Source organism: Urocitellus parryii, chromosome 4, assembly GCF_045843805.1.
Source record: "Urocitellus parryii isolate mUroPar1 chromosome 4, mUroPar1.hap1, whole genome shotgun sequence".
NCBI classification, from domain to species: Eukaryota; Metazoa; Chordata; class Mammalia; order Rodentia; family Sciuridae; genus Urocitellus; species Urocitellus parryii.
In genome coordinates, this window is record NC_135534.1 from 68,735,488 (window position 1) to 68,755,411 (window position 19,924).

The 19,924-nt window shown below is 35.4% G+C and overlaps 1 protein-coding gene across 3 annotated transcripts in view; it reads right to left on the reverse strand.

Annotated features, from left to right (window-relative positions):
- Nars2 (asparaginyl-tRNA synthetase 2, mitochondrial) overlaps positions 1-19,924 on the reverse strand; it is a 148,287-nt gene that overhangs the window by 44,459 nt on the left and 83,904 nt on the right. For all 3 annotated transcript variants that reach the window (XM_077797640.1, XM_026387292.2, XM_026387293.2), the window contains one exon: positions 3,427-3,559. In XM_077797640.1, coding sequence (XP_077653766.1) covers positions 3,427-3,559 — 133 coding nt within the window. The remainder of the gene's footprint in view (positions 1-3,426; positions 3,560-19,924) is intronic.

Consider the following 19,924-nt stretch of genomic DNA (forward strand, 5'->3'; position numbering starts at 1 on the left):
CTCAACAGTGAAAACAAAACAGTCCATAAAAGACATGAACAGTCGTTTCACTGAAGAGGACTTATAGATGGCAAATATGTATATGAAAAGATGTTCAGTATCATCAGCCAGTAGGAAAATGCAAATCAAAAACACAATGTGGTACTATTAGATACCTAGAAAAGAACAGTGAGCACATCAATGCTGGTAAGGATGTAGAAAAACTAGATCATTCATACATTGCTGGTACAATAAATTGCTGAAAATAACATAATTTCTTATGAAATTAAACATATGACCTAACAATTGCACTCTTGCAAATTTCTTGCAAAGACAGAAAGACTTGTATTTATGCACACACAAAAACTATACATAAATGTACATGAACTGTACACAGGTGTTTTATTATAATATCCCCAAACTGAAAATTATATATGTATAAATATATAATATATAAATATATAAATTAAGCAAACTGTGGTAAAAACATACATATTATACTACTCAGCAATGAAAAGAAATGAACTACTGATGCATACAACAATGTGGATGATACCACTTTCAGAAGAAATCATGAGAATCTTGTGTGACCTTGAGTTGTTTTTTTTCTTTTCTTCCAGGTTGGCTTCCAATTCACAATTCTCCACTTCAGCCTCCAGAGTGGCTGGGATTATAGGCACACATCCCTGCACCTGGCTTCAAACCATTCTTAATGCCATTAAGAGCAAGAGAACTGGTGAATTAGCATTCATAAAAATTAAAGCCTTTTTCTCTATATATGACACTGTTAAAAAAAAATGCAAAGATAAGCCACCAGTTGGGCGAAAATATTTGCAAATCAGATATCTGAAAAAGTACTTTTATTTGGAATAAAGACTTTTCAAAATCCAATAAGAAAACAAAAATCCAATAAAACATTTTGATCAAATACTTCACCAAAGACTATAAACTGACGGCTAATAAGCATATGAAAAGATGCTCAACATCAACGAGCATGAGGAAAATGCAAAGTAAAACCACAATGAGATACTTATACATTGCCATCAGAATGTCTTAACACACACACACATACACACACACACACACACACACACCCCTGAAAAAATTAAATGCTGGTGAGGAAGTAAAAATGCAAAACTTTTGTGTACTGCAAGAGAGAATGCAAAATGGTTCAGTCATTTTGGAAAATAGATTGGTTTCCTATGAAAATTAAACACCAAACACTTTTCTAGCAATCTCACCCCTGGAACTTATCCGAGAAGTATGAAAACTTTATATTTATACAAAACTTGCATATGAATGTTTACAGCAACTGTGTTCATTATTTTAAGAAACTAACTGAATCAAATGTTCTCCAACTGGTGAAAGGATAAATGAGCTGAGATGCATCTGTACTATGAATACCTAGCAGGAAAAAGAAGCAACAACTGATAAACATGGATGAATCTCATATAATTATGTTACATGACAGAAGACAAAGTAAAAAATCTGTAATTATTCCTTTTACATGACATTTTGGAAGGGCAAGATTATTTAGAGGAACAACAGATCAGTGGTTGCCAGAAGGAGGAGGGTTGGAATATAAAATGACAGCAAGAGGCAGTCATTTTCTAATGACCAAATTGTTTGGCACATGTCTGTACTCTCAGCTACTGGGGAGGCTAAGGCAGGAGGATCACAAGTTTAAGGCCAGCCTCAGCAACTTAGTGAGACCCTATCTCAAAAATAAAGAAAAAAAGGGGTATGTGTGTGTGTGTTTCTGAGGATGTAATTAAGTGGTACAGTGCCCCTGAGTTCAATCCCCAGTATTGAAAAAAATTTTTGTTTTGTATCTTGATTGAACTTCTCTAACTAGAGAAGTGTACAGTGTTCCTCAAAACATGAATTTTTATGTATGTAAATTTAGAAATTTAAAAGAATATAAGACAGGGGGCTGGGGCTCAGTTGCAGAGCACTCGGCTAGCATGCATGAGTCACTGAGTTCAATTCTCAGCACCACATAAATGTAAAATAAAGATATTGTGTCCACCTAAAACTAAAAAATAATATATATATATATATATATATATATATATATATATATATATATAAACAGTTTTCTGTTTTATGGATCTTGCTGTTATGCTTGTCTATAAGACAAGCATAACAGCAAGATCCATAAAACAGAAAACTGGTAAATTAATACAGTGGGTATAAATTAGAACTGTTTTAGGTAGCTGTTATACAACCCTCAGGGAACAATGGCACTGAATCTACCACCTCTCTCATGTCCATCCCATCTAAAGCTGCTGAACTGTCCATCTTTCTGGGGTTGTCCATCCTTATTTATGAATCCTAGACTTACGTTGGAATATATCTGAAACAATACCGGCAAATGTAGTACAGAGAAAATGCTCCAAATAAAATGACTCTGTGCTTTCTGCTTCACGATATTTCTGAATATTAATCACCAATGATTAAAAAACTAGATTAAAAATCAATTTGTTTGTTTGTTTTGGTACTAGGAATTAAACCCAGGGGTACTATACCACTGTGTTACCTCCCCAGCCCATTTTATTTTTTATTTTGAGACAGAGTCTCACTAAGTTGCTTAGGGCTTCACTGAAGTGCTAAGGCTGGCCTCAAACTTACTATCCTTCTGCCTCAGCCTCCTGAGTTGCTGGGTTTACAGGCTTGCGTTATCACACTCAGTGGCCTTTTTATTTTTGATTTTTGAGACAGGGTCTCACTAAGTTTCTAAGGCTGGCCTTAAACTTGTGACCCTACTGCCTCAGCCTCCTGAGCTGCTAGGATTACATGTGTGTGCCACTGCATCTGGCTTAGAGAGATTTATATAAAATATAACTCTGATCATGCCTTTTCCAACTAGAACATTTTCTCCTTTACTTTTGGACAAAGTTCAAACTCCTTAGCATGGCTTTAAATACAAGGTCTTTTATGAACTGATTCCTGACTCTCTCCAAACTTGTGCCTTGCCCCTTCAAATGAACCCTGACAGTTCCTATAGATCTTTTCTAAAATAACTTTATAGATGTTTATTGAAATATTACAGATGTCTTAAATTTATTTTCCTACCAAATAAGAGCTACTATTTACTAAGCATATTTATTTCCTAGATATCATGCTAGGTGCTTTATATTATATACATTCTTTCACCTTTTAAAATAAGTACAATTATTCTCCTTTTACAGTAGAGAAAGCTAAAGATTATGAAGGTTAGGTAACTTCATAGCATAGCAAGTGGAAGAGCAGAGATAGGAACTTAAACCTGACTCTCATATGTTCAGCTATTACAGTAACGGCAGTCAGTAAATGTTTATTAAATTAATAATAGCTCTCCATCTTCTTTATCTTATAGTTATCTGTAACTCACAGAAATCCAGGATAAAAAATACATAGAACCATATAATGTCACAGACATCTAAAATTTTAAAACTGTGTACCTACCTGCATGAGATCTTGAAGACTCTCAACAAAAGAAATCTCTGCTTCTACCATATAAAATTCTGCCAGGTGTCTCCGGCTCTGAGAATTCTCAGCTCGGAATGTTGGACCAAAGGTAAACACTTGAGTAAAAGCTCTGCAATTCAAGATGAAGGTCATGAAAATAGGATTCACATGATTAATTTTAAATATTTAAAGTACTCTGTGAGCTCTTAAAAAAAAACTGTACCTTTGTCATATTCATAAGCCCACACATATTAGCTCTCTACTTCTCTAATGGGTGATAATAATAGTTTCATTAAAAATGTTACATTTATAGAAACCATTTTATCCCAAAGGAATTTGCAACTGCTTTACAAACCCTACGGTTTTCTAAATATAGATACACAACCACTTCTGGGTGCATCCTACTGCAGCTGCCTTAAACAGCAGGCAACTACATTTCACGGCAATCAAGATCAAAGTAAAGGAAAAATACCACCACCCAAGAAACCACACAGAGAATTCTAGATAGAAACACAAAAAATTCTAGATAGAAACACAAAAAATTAGAATTTCATGTGAATAAGGTGTGCAAATTTATTTTTTAAATACATGAAAAAAGAAATGTCAGATATGTGCAGCAATTTACCTTATCCCAAGTCTATCTGAGCCCTTCATAACCACCCACATATTCCAATAGGTGCTGAAATCTGACCCTTGAAATTTGGGGGTGAGGGCAGATTTTGAAGAAATGTCTATCCCCTGGATTTAAAAAAAGACTACAGCTCAACCATCCAAATGAAAACAAAACAAAAACCCAAACAAACCTTATTTTAAATTCCCCCAAAGAAGTGGACACACATCTCCATTCTTGAACATTTTAGTGTTCTTCATATTTGACAGGGCAAAAAAATGGAGATCAGATCAAGCATATACAATGTAAGGAATATTTCTTAGGACTTAATTATAAATTTTGTTTTTGCAGAAACAAAGCAAGAAATTTGGGATCCTCAGCTATTATCTGGAATACTCTTTATATGTTCATTATTAGGCAAGTAAAACTAAGATCAGTAAGCAGTGTAGAAAACAAATGTTTTATATAAAAAAGAAACATACCAGTTTTGTTTCATTTTAAGATACTCTGGGAAATGAAACAGTAAAACAATTATAGTAATAACTAAGAGATTTTTTTTCTTTCAAAAGTTCATTTATATTTTGGTTCTACAGCCACCTTCATGAGATCATAATCGGTTAACCTCAGAGAACTTTAGCCTTTAAGGGAAAAATAAACAGTAGGAACTCAGAAATATTACTATGGTTAACTTTTTCCCCAAGATTCAGACACAGACTTGCTTATTAGAATGTTCCTGAAAAGACAACTTATCTTGTACAAAATAAAAACGTTTGTCCCATTTCCAAAAACGAAATAATGAATAATTCTGCTTTTCTTTTTACCTTTCTTCCAGTGCTGTTAATCTCAGTTAATCTATTTAGTCATCCAGGCCAGATCTTACAACCCCCACTGCCCACATGTCCCACATATTGATTACAAAACTCAATTGTTTACGCTTTGAAAATTCTCTCAAAGCTAGTCACTCTTATCTCCACAGCTGCTGTGTTGGCGGTAAACCCTTGTATTTTGCTTAAAAAATAAACAGCTTTTGACTGGTGTTTGTCACCTGTCTTTCTCTTGGCCCAAAATACTGTGAGTTTTCAGGCTCAAATCTGATTATATCATCCCTAATTTAAAAATCTTCAATGATTACCAACTGCCAAAAGGATAACATTCAAACTCTTGATTTCAACTCAGGATTCCCCTCATGTAGCCTTTCCTCCCTCACCTAGCATGCTCCTGCACCTTTGGGGTCTGCAAAGGCCATTTTCCATCCAGTACTCCCTGTCCCCTGATTCTCTCTATATATTTTATTTTTTAGGTACCTGATGTTGAATCCAAGGGCACTGAGCCACATCTCTAGTCCTTTTTATTTTTTATTTTGAGACAGTTGCTTAGGGCCTTGCTAAATTGCTGAGGCTGGCTTTAATTTTTGATCCTCCTGCCTTACCTAGCCTCCTGAACTGCTGGGATTACAGGTGTGCACACATGCCAGGGTCCTCTCATTCTAAATGGCAAATTCCCATCCAACCTTCAGGACTGGGCTTTTACGTCATTACTTCTTTGAAACCTGACCACGTATCCCAAATTCATTATTTCCTCCTGTATATAATACTTTGTTCATATATTTATCATATAGATATGTATGAAATGTAATTATATTTTAAAATATCTCCCTTCCTCCATTAACTATGAAATTTTCCAGAATAAGCATCATGTTTTATTCATGTTTGCATCTCCAGTGTCTAGATAAAACAGGTGCTCATGCTGAATGAATGAGTAACTAATGATGATGACGGGCTTCCTCAGTTGTCAAATGGAAAAGCACAACATCCTCATAAACAACAGTATTACAAATATAGAAAAACACTCAAATACACCTTACTAGGGCTGTCACTCAGTATCTAAGATGGGAACCTAAAATGGATACCTAAAAATGGGTCAATCAATTCAGTCTGTCCCAAACAGTAAAATCAAAAGTTACATGGCCTTTGGTTTCCAATCTGTGACTATGACATCTATAAGTAGGCTAGCAATAGGTTATCAAAATTTAAAACATGGCATTTATTATTGGTACTACGTTGTAAGAAACTGTATATATAAATGTTAACATTAAAGTGTTGAATTTTTTAGGGCATAAATACATATGTGGTATAGCTGAAATTTACTTTGGAGGCTCTGAAATACAAGGAAGGCTAATGGGAATGCTATTCAAGAGTGATATTTGTATTAAGGTACTAGGCACAAAGACATAGTGGTTTCATACAAGAACTCCAAATTCAAAGCATAAGGGCATTTGCTTCAACATGGCAATTCTATATATGTTGCTCCAGAATGAGTAGCAATAGGGATTTTAAAATTTAACAATGGTTCCCTAGATATGCTTGGCAAGTTCTCCAGTATAAAATGTAGAAGAGTATTATGAATTTTTACTTTAATTATAGTAAATAGCAGGCTCTGACTGAGGTACTCAAGAGCTCAGTAACACTTTTTTTTCCCCAGTTCATTTCTTTTTATTTTATTTATTTATTTTGGTACCAGGGATTGAAACCAAGGGCATTTAACCACTGAGCTATATTCCCATTTCTTTTCACATTTTATTTAGAGACGGTATCACTAAATTGTTTAGGGCCTCAGTGAATACTGAAGCTGGCTTTGAGCCTGTGATCCTCCTGCCTCAGCCTCGGCAGCCGCTGGGATTACAGGTATGCGCCACCTGGCCTCTTTTTATTGTTGAAGTAAGTAACATTGTAATCGAGTAAGAACTGATGACCACAGTGCTTCTTTTGAATTAACAGAAAGAAAAAATAGTCTGGAAGGTATGTTGGAAAATTGCCTACTTTAGCATCCAGTCTTTAAGCAGAACAATGTTTAACCCATTCAATAATTATCACCCTACATCAGCATCAAGTGTACTATTATAAAGTAGTAATTACTGCAGGGTGCGGTGGCGCATGCCTGTAATCCCAGCAGCTGGGGAGGCTGAGGCAGGAGGATCAAGAGTTCTAAGCCAGCCTCAGCAATGGCAAGGTACGAAGCAACTCAGTGAGACCCTGTCTCTAAATAAAATACAAAATAGGGCTGGGGATGTGGCTCAAGGGATTGAATGCCTATGAGTTCAATATCTGGTACCCCCCCACCCCCCCAAAAAAAAGTTGTGATCACCAGTAGAGAGCCATCCTTGTAAGCCAGACATTAAAGGTCAAAACCTTACAGCTAACCCCTTCATAGTTGATTCCTTAAACTATTATTACAATTTCTGTTTTCCAAAGTAAGAAACTTTTGATTCACAGAGGTTAAGAAGCTTTCTCAAAAGTCACAGAGCCACAGTTAAGTTAAAGGGTGGAGGCAGACTCAAATGCAGATCTACTCCAATGCTTACAGCCTTGATTAGATACTGACAAAAATGATGCTCATAACTAAACATTTAAAAGCTCAGAAAATTAGGGGCTAGGGTTGCAGCTCAGTGGTAGAACACTTGCCTTGCATGTGAGTGGCACCGGGTTCAATCCTCAGAACCACATAAAAAACAAATAAAGTTATAAAAAAATAAAAATTTAAAAAACTGCAGTAAACAAACTAACAAATAAACAACAACAAACCTTAGAAAATTAGAAGGAAAAATTCATAGTACACTCTCCCTTCTCAAAGATAACTAAGATAAGTAGTCTGTATATTTCCCTGCCTTATGAATAGTTTGCTTTATGTGTTAAAATCATAGCTCTCTAGGATGTGTTGTCTTCATAAAAATAATGAGAATGATAAATTTTCATCACTATTTTGTAACTTTTAGCAAGTCTTTAGTCTTTGTAGTCTTCAGATTTTTATAGGCATGGGGGCTGGGGAGGCTTGGCATTGACTCTAGTATCTTTTGCAATAATTTTGTTTCTAGGTCCATAGAAAAACCACTCTTTTAAAAAAATATTTATTTTTTAGTTTTAGGTGAATACAATATCTTTATTTTGTTTTTATGTAGTGCTGAGAATCGAACCCAGTGCCTCACACATACTAGGTGAGTGCGCTACCACTAGAGCCACAACTCCAGCCCCTCCTGTGTTTTTTTTAAATATTTTTATTGTAGATGGACACAAGGCCTTTATTTTATTTATTTTTATGTGGTGCTGAGAATCGAATCCCCAGTGCCTCATGTGTGTTAGGCAAGCGCTACCACTGAGCCACAACCCTGGCCCCACTTCTGTTTTAATATATGCAGATTTCTTTTGTTCTGTCTTCTACAGACATGAGAACCATTTGTAGCAAGGCTTATAGCAACATTTAAAATAAAATCTGAGAACAAGCCTATTTCTAAAACAAGATACAAAGCTAGGTGGAAGGCCAGTACTGCTGTGAGAAGAGACCAGCAGAAAAAGAAAACACTTAGCACTGAAAACCATTCTTCTGCCAAATTACAGAGAAAGGAAAGCTATAAAAGGAAAGACCATGAGCTTGGCATCAATGTTGAAGATAACAAAACTACATTCAATACACATCAATCAAGAAAGCTACAAAAATGGCTTTTTGGAAAATAAAAAATAAAATGACAAAGTGTTCTATATAAAAGTCACCTTCTTACATGTGTGGAGTTTTATGAAGCCCTTGAGTTGGCCAGTCAATTATTTTAAAATGGTCACTGGTTGTTTGGCCATTTATTATTTCTGGACCTGATATTTAAGAGCTAAGCTTCATATTTTGAAAGAATAGAGGAACTGCTATTCTTTAGCTGGGAAAGAACTTACTTGGCATAAGACTGATCAAAAACTTTTTCCATACCTCAACCTCTATATTACTTCTCTACTGTCATGTCAGTAAGACGTTCAATGAATTGAAGAGAATTCATGGCTTTAGTTAACAGTCTTTGTGGAGTGATTTTCCCATCATCCAGAAAATGATCATCTATTTTACTATTGTCTTGTGTCCACTGGATTATCAGTATCAATACCATAACATACTTGTCATGTGTTATTATTACACGAATTAGAGTGGATTTAATTTAGGTATGTGTACCATTTTTTGTATACATTTTTAAAATTTGTTTTAATTAGTTAGACAGTTGAATGCACTTTGATACATTATATAAAATGGAGTATAATTTATCCTTCTTCTGATTATACAATGTAGAATCTCTCCAGTCACCTAGTTATATGTGTACATAAGGTAATAATGTCTGATTCATTGTATTATCCTTTCTACCCCTATGGCTCCTCCCCTCCCTTCACTGCCCTCTACCTAATCTAAAGTAACTCTATTCTTCCTTAGCTCCTGAACCCAACATAGACTGTGAATTAGCATCTGCATATCAGAGAAAACATTAGGCCTTTGGTTTTTTGGGATTGGCTTATTTCATTTAGCATGATAGTCTCTGGGTCCATCTTTTCACCTGCAAATGCCATAATTTCATTCTTCTTTAAGGCTGAGTAATATTCCATATGTGTGCTGTGTATCACTTTTTTAATCCATTCATCTGTTGAAGGACACCTAGGTTAGCTATTGTGAATTGAGCTGCTATAAACATTGATGTGTATTAAAAGTTTACAAAGATTTTAAGGATTTATCTTTTATGAGGCATGAGACTAGAGAAGTAGATAGGTGACTGACTATAGCCATGAACTATCAACAGTTGTGGGGCTCAAGTCTCACACACAGGACTTTAAACTTAAAAAAAAAAAAAAAAAATTTTTTTTTTTAGTTGTAGTTGGACACAATATCTTTTATTTATTTATTTATTTTTATGTGGTGCTGAGGACTGAACCGAGCACGTTGCATGTGCTAGGTGAGTGCTCTACTGCTGAGCCACAACCTCAGCCCCAGGACTCTTAAGTTTTTAAGGTTAGGGTAGTGATGAAGAGTGGGTATTAAAGATCTAAGTTGAATTCCTGGTTCCTCAACTTAAGCAAGTCTTTAACGTCTCTGAATTTCTCCATGCAAACATAGGTTTAAGTACACATCTATCAAGGGTTATTATAAAGATGAAATAAAATAAAATGTCAAAAGCTTAACCTAATATCAACTATATAAATAGTTCAACAAATGGATAATAGTTATTAGGGCTGGGGAGTTGCTCAGTAGTAAAGCACTCCTGGGTTCAATCCCTAGTACCCTCTCTCCCCAAAACAAAGGAAAAAGAAAAAAAAAAAAAGCAAACTCCTGGGACATTCTAATGCCCAGAGTTGAGAAACAATGATCTAGATATTCTAACTGCTAATTATAAGTAAAAGACACAAATAATCAATACAGTGGTACCATCTGCATAGAATGAAAATTTTCTAACATTCTTGACAGACTCCAAATCCAACAGCTTGGTTTATGAACACAAAAGCATAAAGGCACTAAGGCAGTCTAGAAATAGGCAAACTGCTTTTAAGGACGTACTTAGACCACAGAAATAAAACATGAAAAGCCCCTATTCATTTTCCTTGAATTGGAGGAGGGAGAAAAGGAAGAAGAAAGAAAGGAGGAAGAGAGGAAGAGAAAGGAGGAGGCAGAAAAGGGAAGAAGGAGGGTAAAGGAAGGGGGTGAAAAGAAGACAACTAGGACACTGGTTATGAAGCATAGCAGAGAGATGATCCTTTGGAGCCTGCACTAACTCTTGTTCTGTGTATCAAGTGACATGCACAGGGATTTCAGACATCCACCAGTATTAAAATAGCTAAATAATCTGTGGCATATTCACAAAGAAATATTTATTCTACTTTAGTGAAAATGATAGGTTATACAACATGGATATAATTTAGAACATAATGAAACGACAAGCATGTTGTGAGGACTATAATGTTAAATGAATAAAATAAGTTACCAAAAAAAACAGTGATTCTATTTATGTAAAATCAAAAAACTTTCAAACTAAATGTACTGGTCATAGATGTAAACACCCGTGACAAAACTCTAGAAAAAAATTAAAGTAATGATTCAATGCAACATGAGGATAGGGACAAGTTGTCAGGGGAAGGAAAAGGATTGGATTAGGAAAATACATACAAGGCACCAAGGAAATGAAACATTTTGAGGGGCCCTGATGTTGAACATTAATATCTTACCTCTGTATTTTAAAAGTTTTAATTTTGTGTTCACATAATACGTAGACACCAAAAACAAGTCAGAAAGAATAAGCAAATGGAATGAAAAAAAAGTAAAATGACAAAATTATAATAAAAGTAAAGGACAGGCATTGGTATCAGTGTCCAAAGTATTTACCAGGCTACTACTCAAGCTTTTCAAGCTTCCTAACTTTCTTTTATTAGTGTCTGTCCATTTGATTTAATTCAACAAATATTAACAGATATTAGGAACTTAGGTCTAACAAACATGGTTACTATGATAAGGGCAACAGAAAACTCCAAAATGCATGTGACATGGATGCCTTAAATACCTGACCAAGGCCAACCAGATTTGCATTGTTTGATATGGCAGCTCCTAGCCATATATGGCTTTCCAAATTTAGTTAGAATTGAATCATTTAATTAAAATTCCTTGAAATATGACAGTCACACTGTCCATTCAAGTGTTCAACTGTCAGTCAGTGGCTTCCATATAGAGCAGTTTCATCATGTGTTTAAGTTCTACTGCCCAGCACTGAAGTAGAGTGTTGAAATCTCAACAATGCAGAAGATAATCAACTAAAAGAAAATGAGTGTTCAGATACTGGGTCAGAAGGAAAGAGATTAATGGAGTAGAGAGTTGATGGGAAGAGCTTCTGAATTTGCTCCAGGACCTAGTCATATACATCTGATTTTCCTCATAGCCACTACTATGCCAGACCTCTTTGCCCTTGCACCCCACCATCTGTGCTTTACAGAACCCATGTCCTACTTTTGTGTGTGTGTTTATAAGTACATCTTCTCTCTTCTGATAAAATGGCTGTCTCTCAGAAAGGTACTGATGCATACCTAAGGAATATTCAGTAAATGACATTTTGCAGCTTTCATTAACTTTCCATCAATATGCATAAAAATTCTCAGAATCAGGCTTTTCCGAGCTCTTAATTCATCCACAGGCAAACTAACAACCATCTCATTTATTATCTCTAAAGATGATAATGAACCTACCATTCTCCAATGATCCTGGTTCCCCTGAGAAGAAACATTCAGGATGCATGTATAATAAAATGGCTAGTGCCTCTGTCTTCTGATTTGGTTTTACTTATAAATATGGCTTCAAATGATACAAAGAAATAGTAAATGCTGTATGAATACTTTAAAAAATACTCTTAATGATATGGATCATGGTATGACCTATACAAAGGGTCAAGAGACTCTGGGTTGAGCTATTATTCTGGATGTATCCCAAGTTACACTTAACCCTCCACAGCTATATATAAAATATCAATGTTATCAAATCAAATACATATTTTGGCTAAGAGAAGTATGAAAGAAAATTTCTGAGAAAACTCTTTGTACAGTAGTCCCTAAAGTACTTCTGACTAGAATTCAATTCTTTTCATTGAACTTTATTTCACACTATCCCATGGTAGAATCAGGAGAAAATCCAAGAATAATTACCCAGTTGAAGAAACTAAGTAAAAGTCACTAATAAATGTTCCTGAAACAAACAAACAAAAAACAGGGTTCTGTTATAATTCACATACTAAATCTCTCTCTTATACCTGAAATAAGGTTTGCTAGAGTTCTGCACATTCTCCAAATTGTAAAGATTTATGTGACACACATCTCTTTATCTGTATCATGTACCTGTTTCATGTGACAAAACATTAGTTTTATTTTTTGGGGGGTATAATATATCATGGGAGATATAGTGTGTGGGGTGACCTCAAAAGAAATAAAAGATAATGTTAATAGCAACCAATATAGGTGACTAAACTTATATGTTATCAGCTTTTACTGGTGAGAGAGAATCAAAAGAACCATGAATAAGTTCCTTCATTAGCAATTTCTTCTAAAGGAGCAAAGATGAAGTTTCCTTTTATTTTACATTAAAAAATCTAGTTTTTGCAATATTTCTTATAGTATGTCTACTAGATCCTACAAGGCATTTCTATTAAGTGTCTCACTAAAACAACACTGGTGAAGGCAGAAATTTAATTTATTCCTACTTATCACCTTTGGGGGGCCATAGGTTCTGGTTTGCCCAGGACAAACCCACTTTATGACAAATGCCCCAGAATAATTGTTATCAGTGCTGCCTTTCACTCTAAAATCTTCCATTGCTGATGGGCATGAAAGAATATAATTACTTTAGAAAACGGGCAGCTGCTTATGAAGTTAAGCATAAATTTACCATACAACTAACTCAGCAATGTTTATGTTTAGGTGTTTATCTGGGGGAATATAAAAAAATGTGTGCTCACAAAGAATTGTACCTGAATATTCAATTTTAATTATAATTTACCAAACTAGAAACAATCAAATATTATCAAAGGATGAGGAAGAGAAAGGATTCTGGAAAGATTGTTGAATAAAAAGCACCAGGATCTGTTTACCTACTTAGATAATAGCAATGGCAGAATCTGCAGTTACTGTTTAGGAATTCTGGTATCTATTGAAGGTGAAAGGCTAGGATAGTAAACTGGTTAATCCCCATCATTTTTAGGTTTTAGCACAGTAGCAGCTATCCATTCCCCACTCCCAACCCTGAGGCAGGGAGTTGTGCAAGTGTTCCTGCAACAGAGGCTTGTGGGAGCCACAGTAGGCAAAAAGAATTCTGTCCTCCAAATATTGGGAATCTGGGCTTGGATACCGGACTGCTGGTTTGGATCACAGAGATACAAAGAGGCAGGCAGCTACTTTGTTGCACCTTCTTGAAATGCTGCAGGTCTCTCTTCTGATATGACTTTCAGGGGATTTAAAGGACCATTTCCCTTTCTCTTCCTTTCATTTTTTTCTCTTTAAGCATTTTGGGAGTTAGATATTAAAAAACCTGGGCTTTCAAAAACAACTACATTTGTAGGGAAATTTAGAAAGTGTTCATGCTTGTCCATAGGAAGGTCCAGGCCTGGGAAGACTAAGTTCACTGACCCTTGGCACAGAGACAGTCTATAACAATAACAACAACAAAAAAAAAGAGCAAACCGTACCGAGTCTTGTGGCACATGACTATACTCCCAGCCACTCAGGAGGCTGAGGCAGGAGGACTTCAAGTCTGAAACCAATCTTAGCAATTAAGTGTGTCTCAAAATAAAAAAATTAAAAAGGCTGGGGATCTAGCTCAATTGAAGATTGCTTACCTAGCCTGTGTGGGGTCTTGGGTTTAACCCCTAGTACAGGGGAAAAGGAAAGTAAATCACATTACAGATCTACTTTAAAAAGACTTAACTAAGAGAATTTGTGACAACTATTAAGGAGATAGGAAACCTAAAAAGAAAACAAAAGGAAATTCTGGAAATAAAGAGTATAACAGCTGAAACGAAAAAACTTTCTTATTGGGATTCAATGGCCAGATTTGAGGAGGCAAAAGAATAAGTTAGCAAAATTGAAGATAAGATAATGAAAATGATGGAGTCTGAATAATGGAAAGAAAAAAAGCAAAAGAGAACAAAACCTCCATCACTTGTGGGATATCATGATGTGTGAGTGGGACTCAGAAGGAGTGGGGGGACAGAAGGAAATAATGGCTGAAAGTTCCCAAATTTGATTAAAGATTTGACTGTAAACATTCAAGAAGCCTAACATTCCAACTAAGATGATTTTAGAAAAACCCACAGTGAGATACATAATTAAACTTTCAAAGATAAAGACAGAATGTTGAAAGTAGCAAGAGAGAAACAACTCACTGCATACAAGGATTAGTCATTAAGATTAGCTGCAAGGCTGGGGTTGTGGCTCAATGGTATTGCGCTTGCCTCACATGCATGGGGCACTGGGTTCGATTCCTCAGCACCACATAAATAAATAAATAAAATAAAAGTACTTTGTCCATCTACAACTAAAAAATAAAATAATTATATATAAAAAAGATTATCTGGGGCTGGGGATGTGGTTCAAGTGGTAGCGCGCTCGCCTGGCATGCATGCGGCCCGGGTTCGATCCTCAGCACCACATACAAAACAAAGACGTTGTGTCCGCCGATAACTAAAAAATAAATATTAAAGTTCTCTCTCTCTCTCTCTCTCCCCCCCCCTCACTCTCTCTTTAAAAAAAAAAAAAAGATTATCTGTAGATTTCTCATCAGAAGATCTGGAAGCTAGAAATGAGTGGGCCAATGTGTTTGAAGAAAGAAAACTGTCAAACAAGAATTTTGTATCTGGCAGAAACTTCAAAGAATGAGAAGAATTTAAAACATTCCCAGACCAACAAAAGGTAGAAGTTTGTTACCATTAGATCTGCCCTGTAAGAAATGCTGAAGGCAGTCCCTCAGTGGAATGCAAGTAGACAGTAATCTGAAGTAGTCTGAAGGAATAAAGATCTCAATGAGGATGAACATGGGTAGTGACAGTTTATAATTGCATTTTTTGTTTTCTACATGATTTAAGAGACTAGTACATTAAAACGAAATCATTAGTTAAGAGCTAGTATTATTGCAATTGGTTTATAAATTTACATAAATTTTCTACATAATTTAAGAGGCTAATGTGTCTCAAGTAACTACGACTTTATGGTTTGAGAACTCAATGTTTAAGATATGATAACAACCAAAAAAGATGGGGTCAGAGCTGTTACAGAAGCAAAGTCTCTGTTACTAAAATTAGATTGATACACATTGTTTAGGATATTAAATGTAATCCCCATGGTAACAACAAAGAAAATATTCATAGAAAATATGCGAAAGCAAACAAGAAAAGAACTTAAATATTTCACTATTAAAAAACTTTAAACACAAAAGAAGACAGTAATGCAGAAAATAAGGGACAAAGATTCTCTAAGGCATGTAGAAAACAATAGTACAATGATAGAAGTGCCTATTTATCAGCAATTACTTTAAATATAAATGGATTAAACTATTTAATCAAGTCAGAAATTAACAGAATGGATTTTTTAATTTTTCCAATTAGTTACAGGCAGAATAGATTTTTAAAAAGTGTGACAGATGCTCTTCAACTTACAATGATCAGGTTAGTACATCCCAATAAAATCACAATAAGTTGAAAATATCATATGTGGAAAATGCATTTACTATATCTAACCTTCTGAACATCATGGTTTGGCCTATCCTACCTTAAATATGCTCAGAATACTTATATTAGCCTACAATTGGGTACAATCATCTAGCACAAAGTCTATTTTATAACAATGTGATGAATATCTCATAATTTATTGAATGCCTATATCCAGAAAATGCTGGCAACACAAAACACTGTAGAGTACCAGTTGTTTACCCTTTGATCACATGGCTGATTGGGAGCTACAACTCATTGGTGTTGCCTAGCACCTCGAGAGAGCAATGACTCCTAGTCCAAGAGAAGATCAGAATGTGTGTTATTTTTGCACCATTGTCAAGGTGAAAAAACATAAGCAAACAAGTCAGGGACTATCTGTGTATGCTGTCTACAAGAAACTCACTTTAGCTGCAAAGATACCAACAGACTGAAATAGTACCCCAAGCATAGCTGGGGGTAGCTATGCTAATTTCAAACAAAATACACTTTAAATCCAAAAAGATTACAAGAGTGTTGGGTCATGTATATTTGTATCTTTTGAGGACATTATTATATTAATAAAAGGTCCAATACAACAAGGAGATATAACTATTATAAACATTTACACACCTAATGATAGCCCATCAAAATTATATAAAGTATACTGACAGAACTGAAGGGAGACTAACCATAATAGCTGGAGACTTCAATTCCCCCTCTTAATAATGTATAGATGAGCTAGACAGAAGAAACAGGATTTAATACAACTAACCAACCAACCAGATGTAACAGACACACAAGGAACACTCTTGAAATGCTTGAGATGTTTTTATATGTGTATGTGTTACCTACTCAAACAAATACACATTCATTAGCTTTTTTGTGTGTGTGGTGGTAAATGGCATAACACTGTGTATGTACCTGATGTTACTGAATTGTACACTTATAATGTTTAAAATGGTGAATGTTTACTATGAAAATGCAAACAAATAAAACAGTCAACAGATTATTATTATCTCATTCAGTGGGATAATATTCAGCAAAAAAGGGGAACAACCTGCTGGATAAATACATTTATAAGTATGAATAAGTATAAATAAGTATAAAAGTATTATACTGAGTGAAAGAATCCAGATACAAAAAGAATAAATACTGTATGATTACATTTATATGAAATTCTAGAAAAGGGAAATCTAATCTAGGCTGAGAGTGAACACAGGCAAGGGTTTGTTTAGGGCCAAGGGTGTAGGAGGAAGACTAACTTCGAAGGAGAAGAAAAGAATTTGGGGTGATAGAAATAATTCTGTATCTTGATCATGGCAATGGTTACAAAGGTTTATAAATTTGTAAAAACTTAATTATATATTTAAAATGGGTTCATTTTTATTGTATATAAAGTATACCTCAATAAAGCTGATTAATAATATATACCAAGAACAGCTTATTCATACACTGTTTTTCCTGTTATTTAATCATACAAATCCTAATTTTGGTCCAATTATAATATAAAAGATGATGTGTCAGACCCTAGGAGCCCTAGAGGGGGAACAACAATGATCTCCTTTGAAAAAAAAATCCAGAATACAGTAACACCTAACATATCTGACCAGCTCTTATAAGGAGCCACTGGAGCTCCTCTGACTTGCTCTTATAAAAGACTATGCCCTTAGGGATATAGTTCAGCTGGGAGAGTGCTTGCCTAGCATGCACCCCTGGGTTCGATCCCCAGCACCACCAAAAACATAAGTTAAAAAAATAAAAAGTGCTGGGGATGTGGCTCAATGGTTAAGCACCCCTGGCACCAAAACAAATAAATAAATGAATAAATTAAAAAAAACGATTATGCCCTAATCTGCTTTTAGTTCTTAGTTTAATTCTGACTTAGTCTTCAAACTCTCACAGGTATCTGATTTCTGTGTCCTCACCCCTTCCTTCATTCCAGGCTCTGGTTTGGTTAAACCTTCTAATGAGTCCTGAATCCTGGCTGGCTTAACCTTTGCTTCATGTCAACTCCAGTTCTGTTAACTGATATAAAACAACTTGAGCCTCCCCTGTCAGCTATTTCCACCTAGTCACACCACCTTAGCTTCTCTCTTTAGCTGGTTCTTTGTACTCACCCTGGTTTTCCAGGTTCCAGGATTCATCACTACCATCATCACTGTGTCAACCAACATGCCACTGCACCTAAAATCACTGCCCATACTGTGATAAAACACTTTACTTGGTGTCCAATTTTCACAATAGCTCTCGATAATTTATTTTAATCGATTAGAAAGGGTAGGCTCAGACAGTAAGCTTATAAAACTAGGAGATAAAGAAGCCAGAATTCCAATTTAAGTTTCCCTGACTGCATTCACTTCAATTAACAATCATTTTGGGGGGGACAAGACCGGTACTTTTTGACAGGGATAACATTATCTTAATAGCTACTTAACTGTCACAACAGCACGAGTAATCCTCCCCGTCCCCATCAATGGGAACATTCAACATTTTTAATGTCCTTCTTAGTGTCCAACACAGTTACACACCATTTAGCTGAAGACCCAAATTACTGCTGAGTAAATGAGTAACCATAGTTATTTTTAGCAGAAGAAAACAGGCTAGGGAAAAAAAAAAAGTCAAAATGACAAAAATTCTTTTCTCAATCTGACCTAAATTCTGCAAACAGGCAACAAACAGATTCTTTTTTCTTTCTCCTAAAAAGTAACTAAAACTACCTGAGCAAAACAGAACTTGGACAAGGTTAAGCAGTAATTGAAAGAAGTAACAACATTAGCTTTGCTTTTTATAGCTCCAATCACTGACCATATTGATCTGATTGCTAAAGATTAATTTCATGTCTCACTATAGTAACCTGCATCTGCTTCTAGACAGCACCAATGGGTTTTGCATTTCATGCACAATGAGTTCTAAGAGTTTTGTTTCTACCACTACTCAAAGGACTGGCTGGGAAGTAAAAACAAACACACACAAACCTCACATAAAACTTGCTTATTTTAAAATGCACTCACTTCTTTATATATATATATATATATTTTTTTTTTTTTCTGTTTAACCTAACCTCAGTGTGCTGAATAACAGAAAAACGGAGCTATTATCCCAGGTATTTGAAGCAGAGAAAAGGCAGGTTAGTATTCCCATTCACAAAGGAATTCCATAGTAGAAATGGGTATAGCACTCTGTGTCTGGACTTCCAAAGGCAGTATGCAGACACTTTAGAGTTAACACAGTATTCAGAGACACTAAATCATCATGCAAATAGTGTGTAAGCTAACCAGTAACAAGAAGAAAATTAATACCATTCAAGATAGTAAAAATTAAGTTAAAATAAGGAATTAAGCATAGATACTTATATTCATTCCTTTCTGAGACAGCCTTAAATAATAATAAAAAAAAAGCATTTAAAAGGAAGAAACAGTATACAAGGGATCTAAATAAATTTTTGAAGGACAGCAAACAGATGGCTGAATGATGAGCAATGTAGCAAAGCATGGAAGCTGTTATCTGAAATACAGAGAGAGTATGCTGCAACAGAAGGGAAGTGACCTGCACACAGAACCCTGGTGACACTGGGGTGGGGGAACTGGAGATTCAGTGAAGAGTTTCCACATAAAACAGTCAACTCTCCTTCACTCTTCCCACCAGAATGGCTGTAAGCCAGATGTTCCCAGCAACCAGGGACTAGTCTTTCTCTAAAGCAGCGGTTCTCATAATTAGTATCAAACCTAGAGGGATTGTTAAGACACAGATTGCTGGGTCCCATTCCCAGTGTTTGTGATTCACTAGTGTTTGCCAGGGCCTGGGGGGATGAGGGAATGGAAAGTGACAACTAATGGGTATAGGATTTCTTCTTTTTTTTTTTTTTTTGGATAAATGGTCAC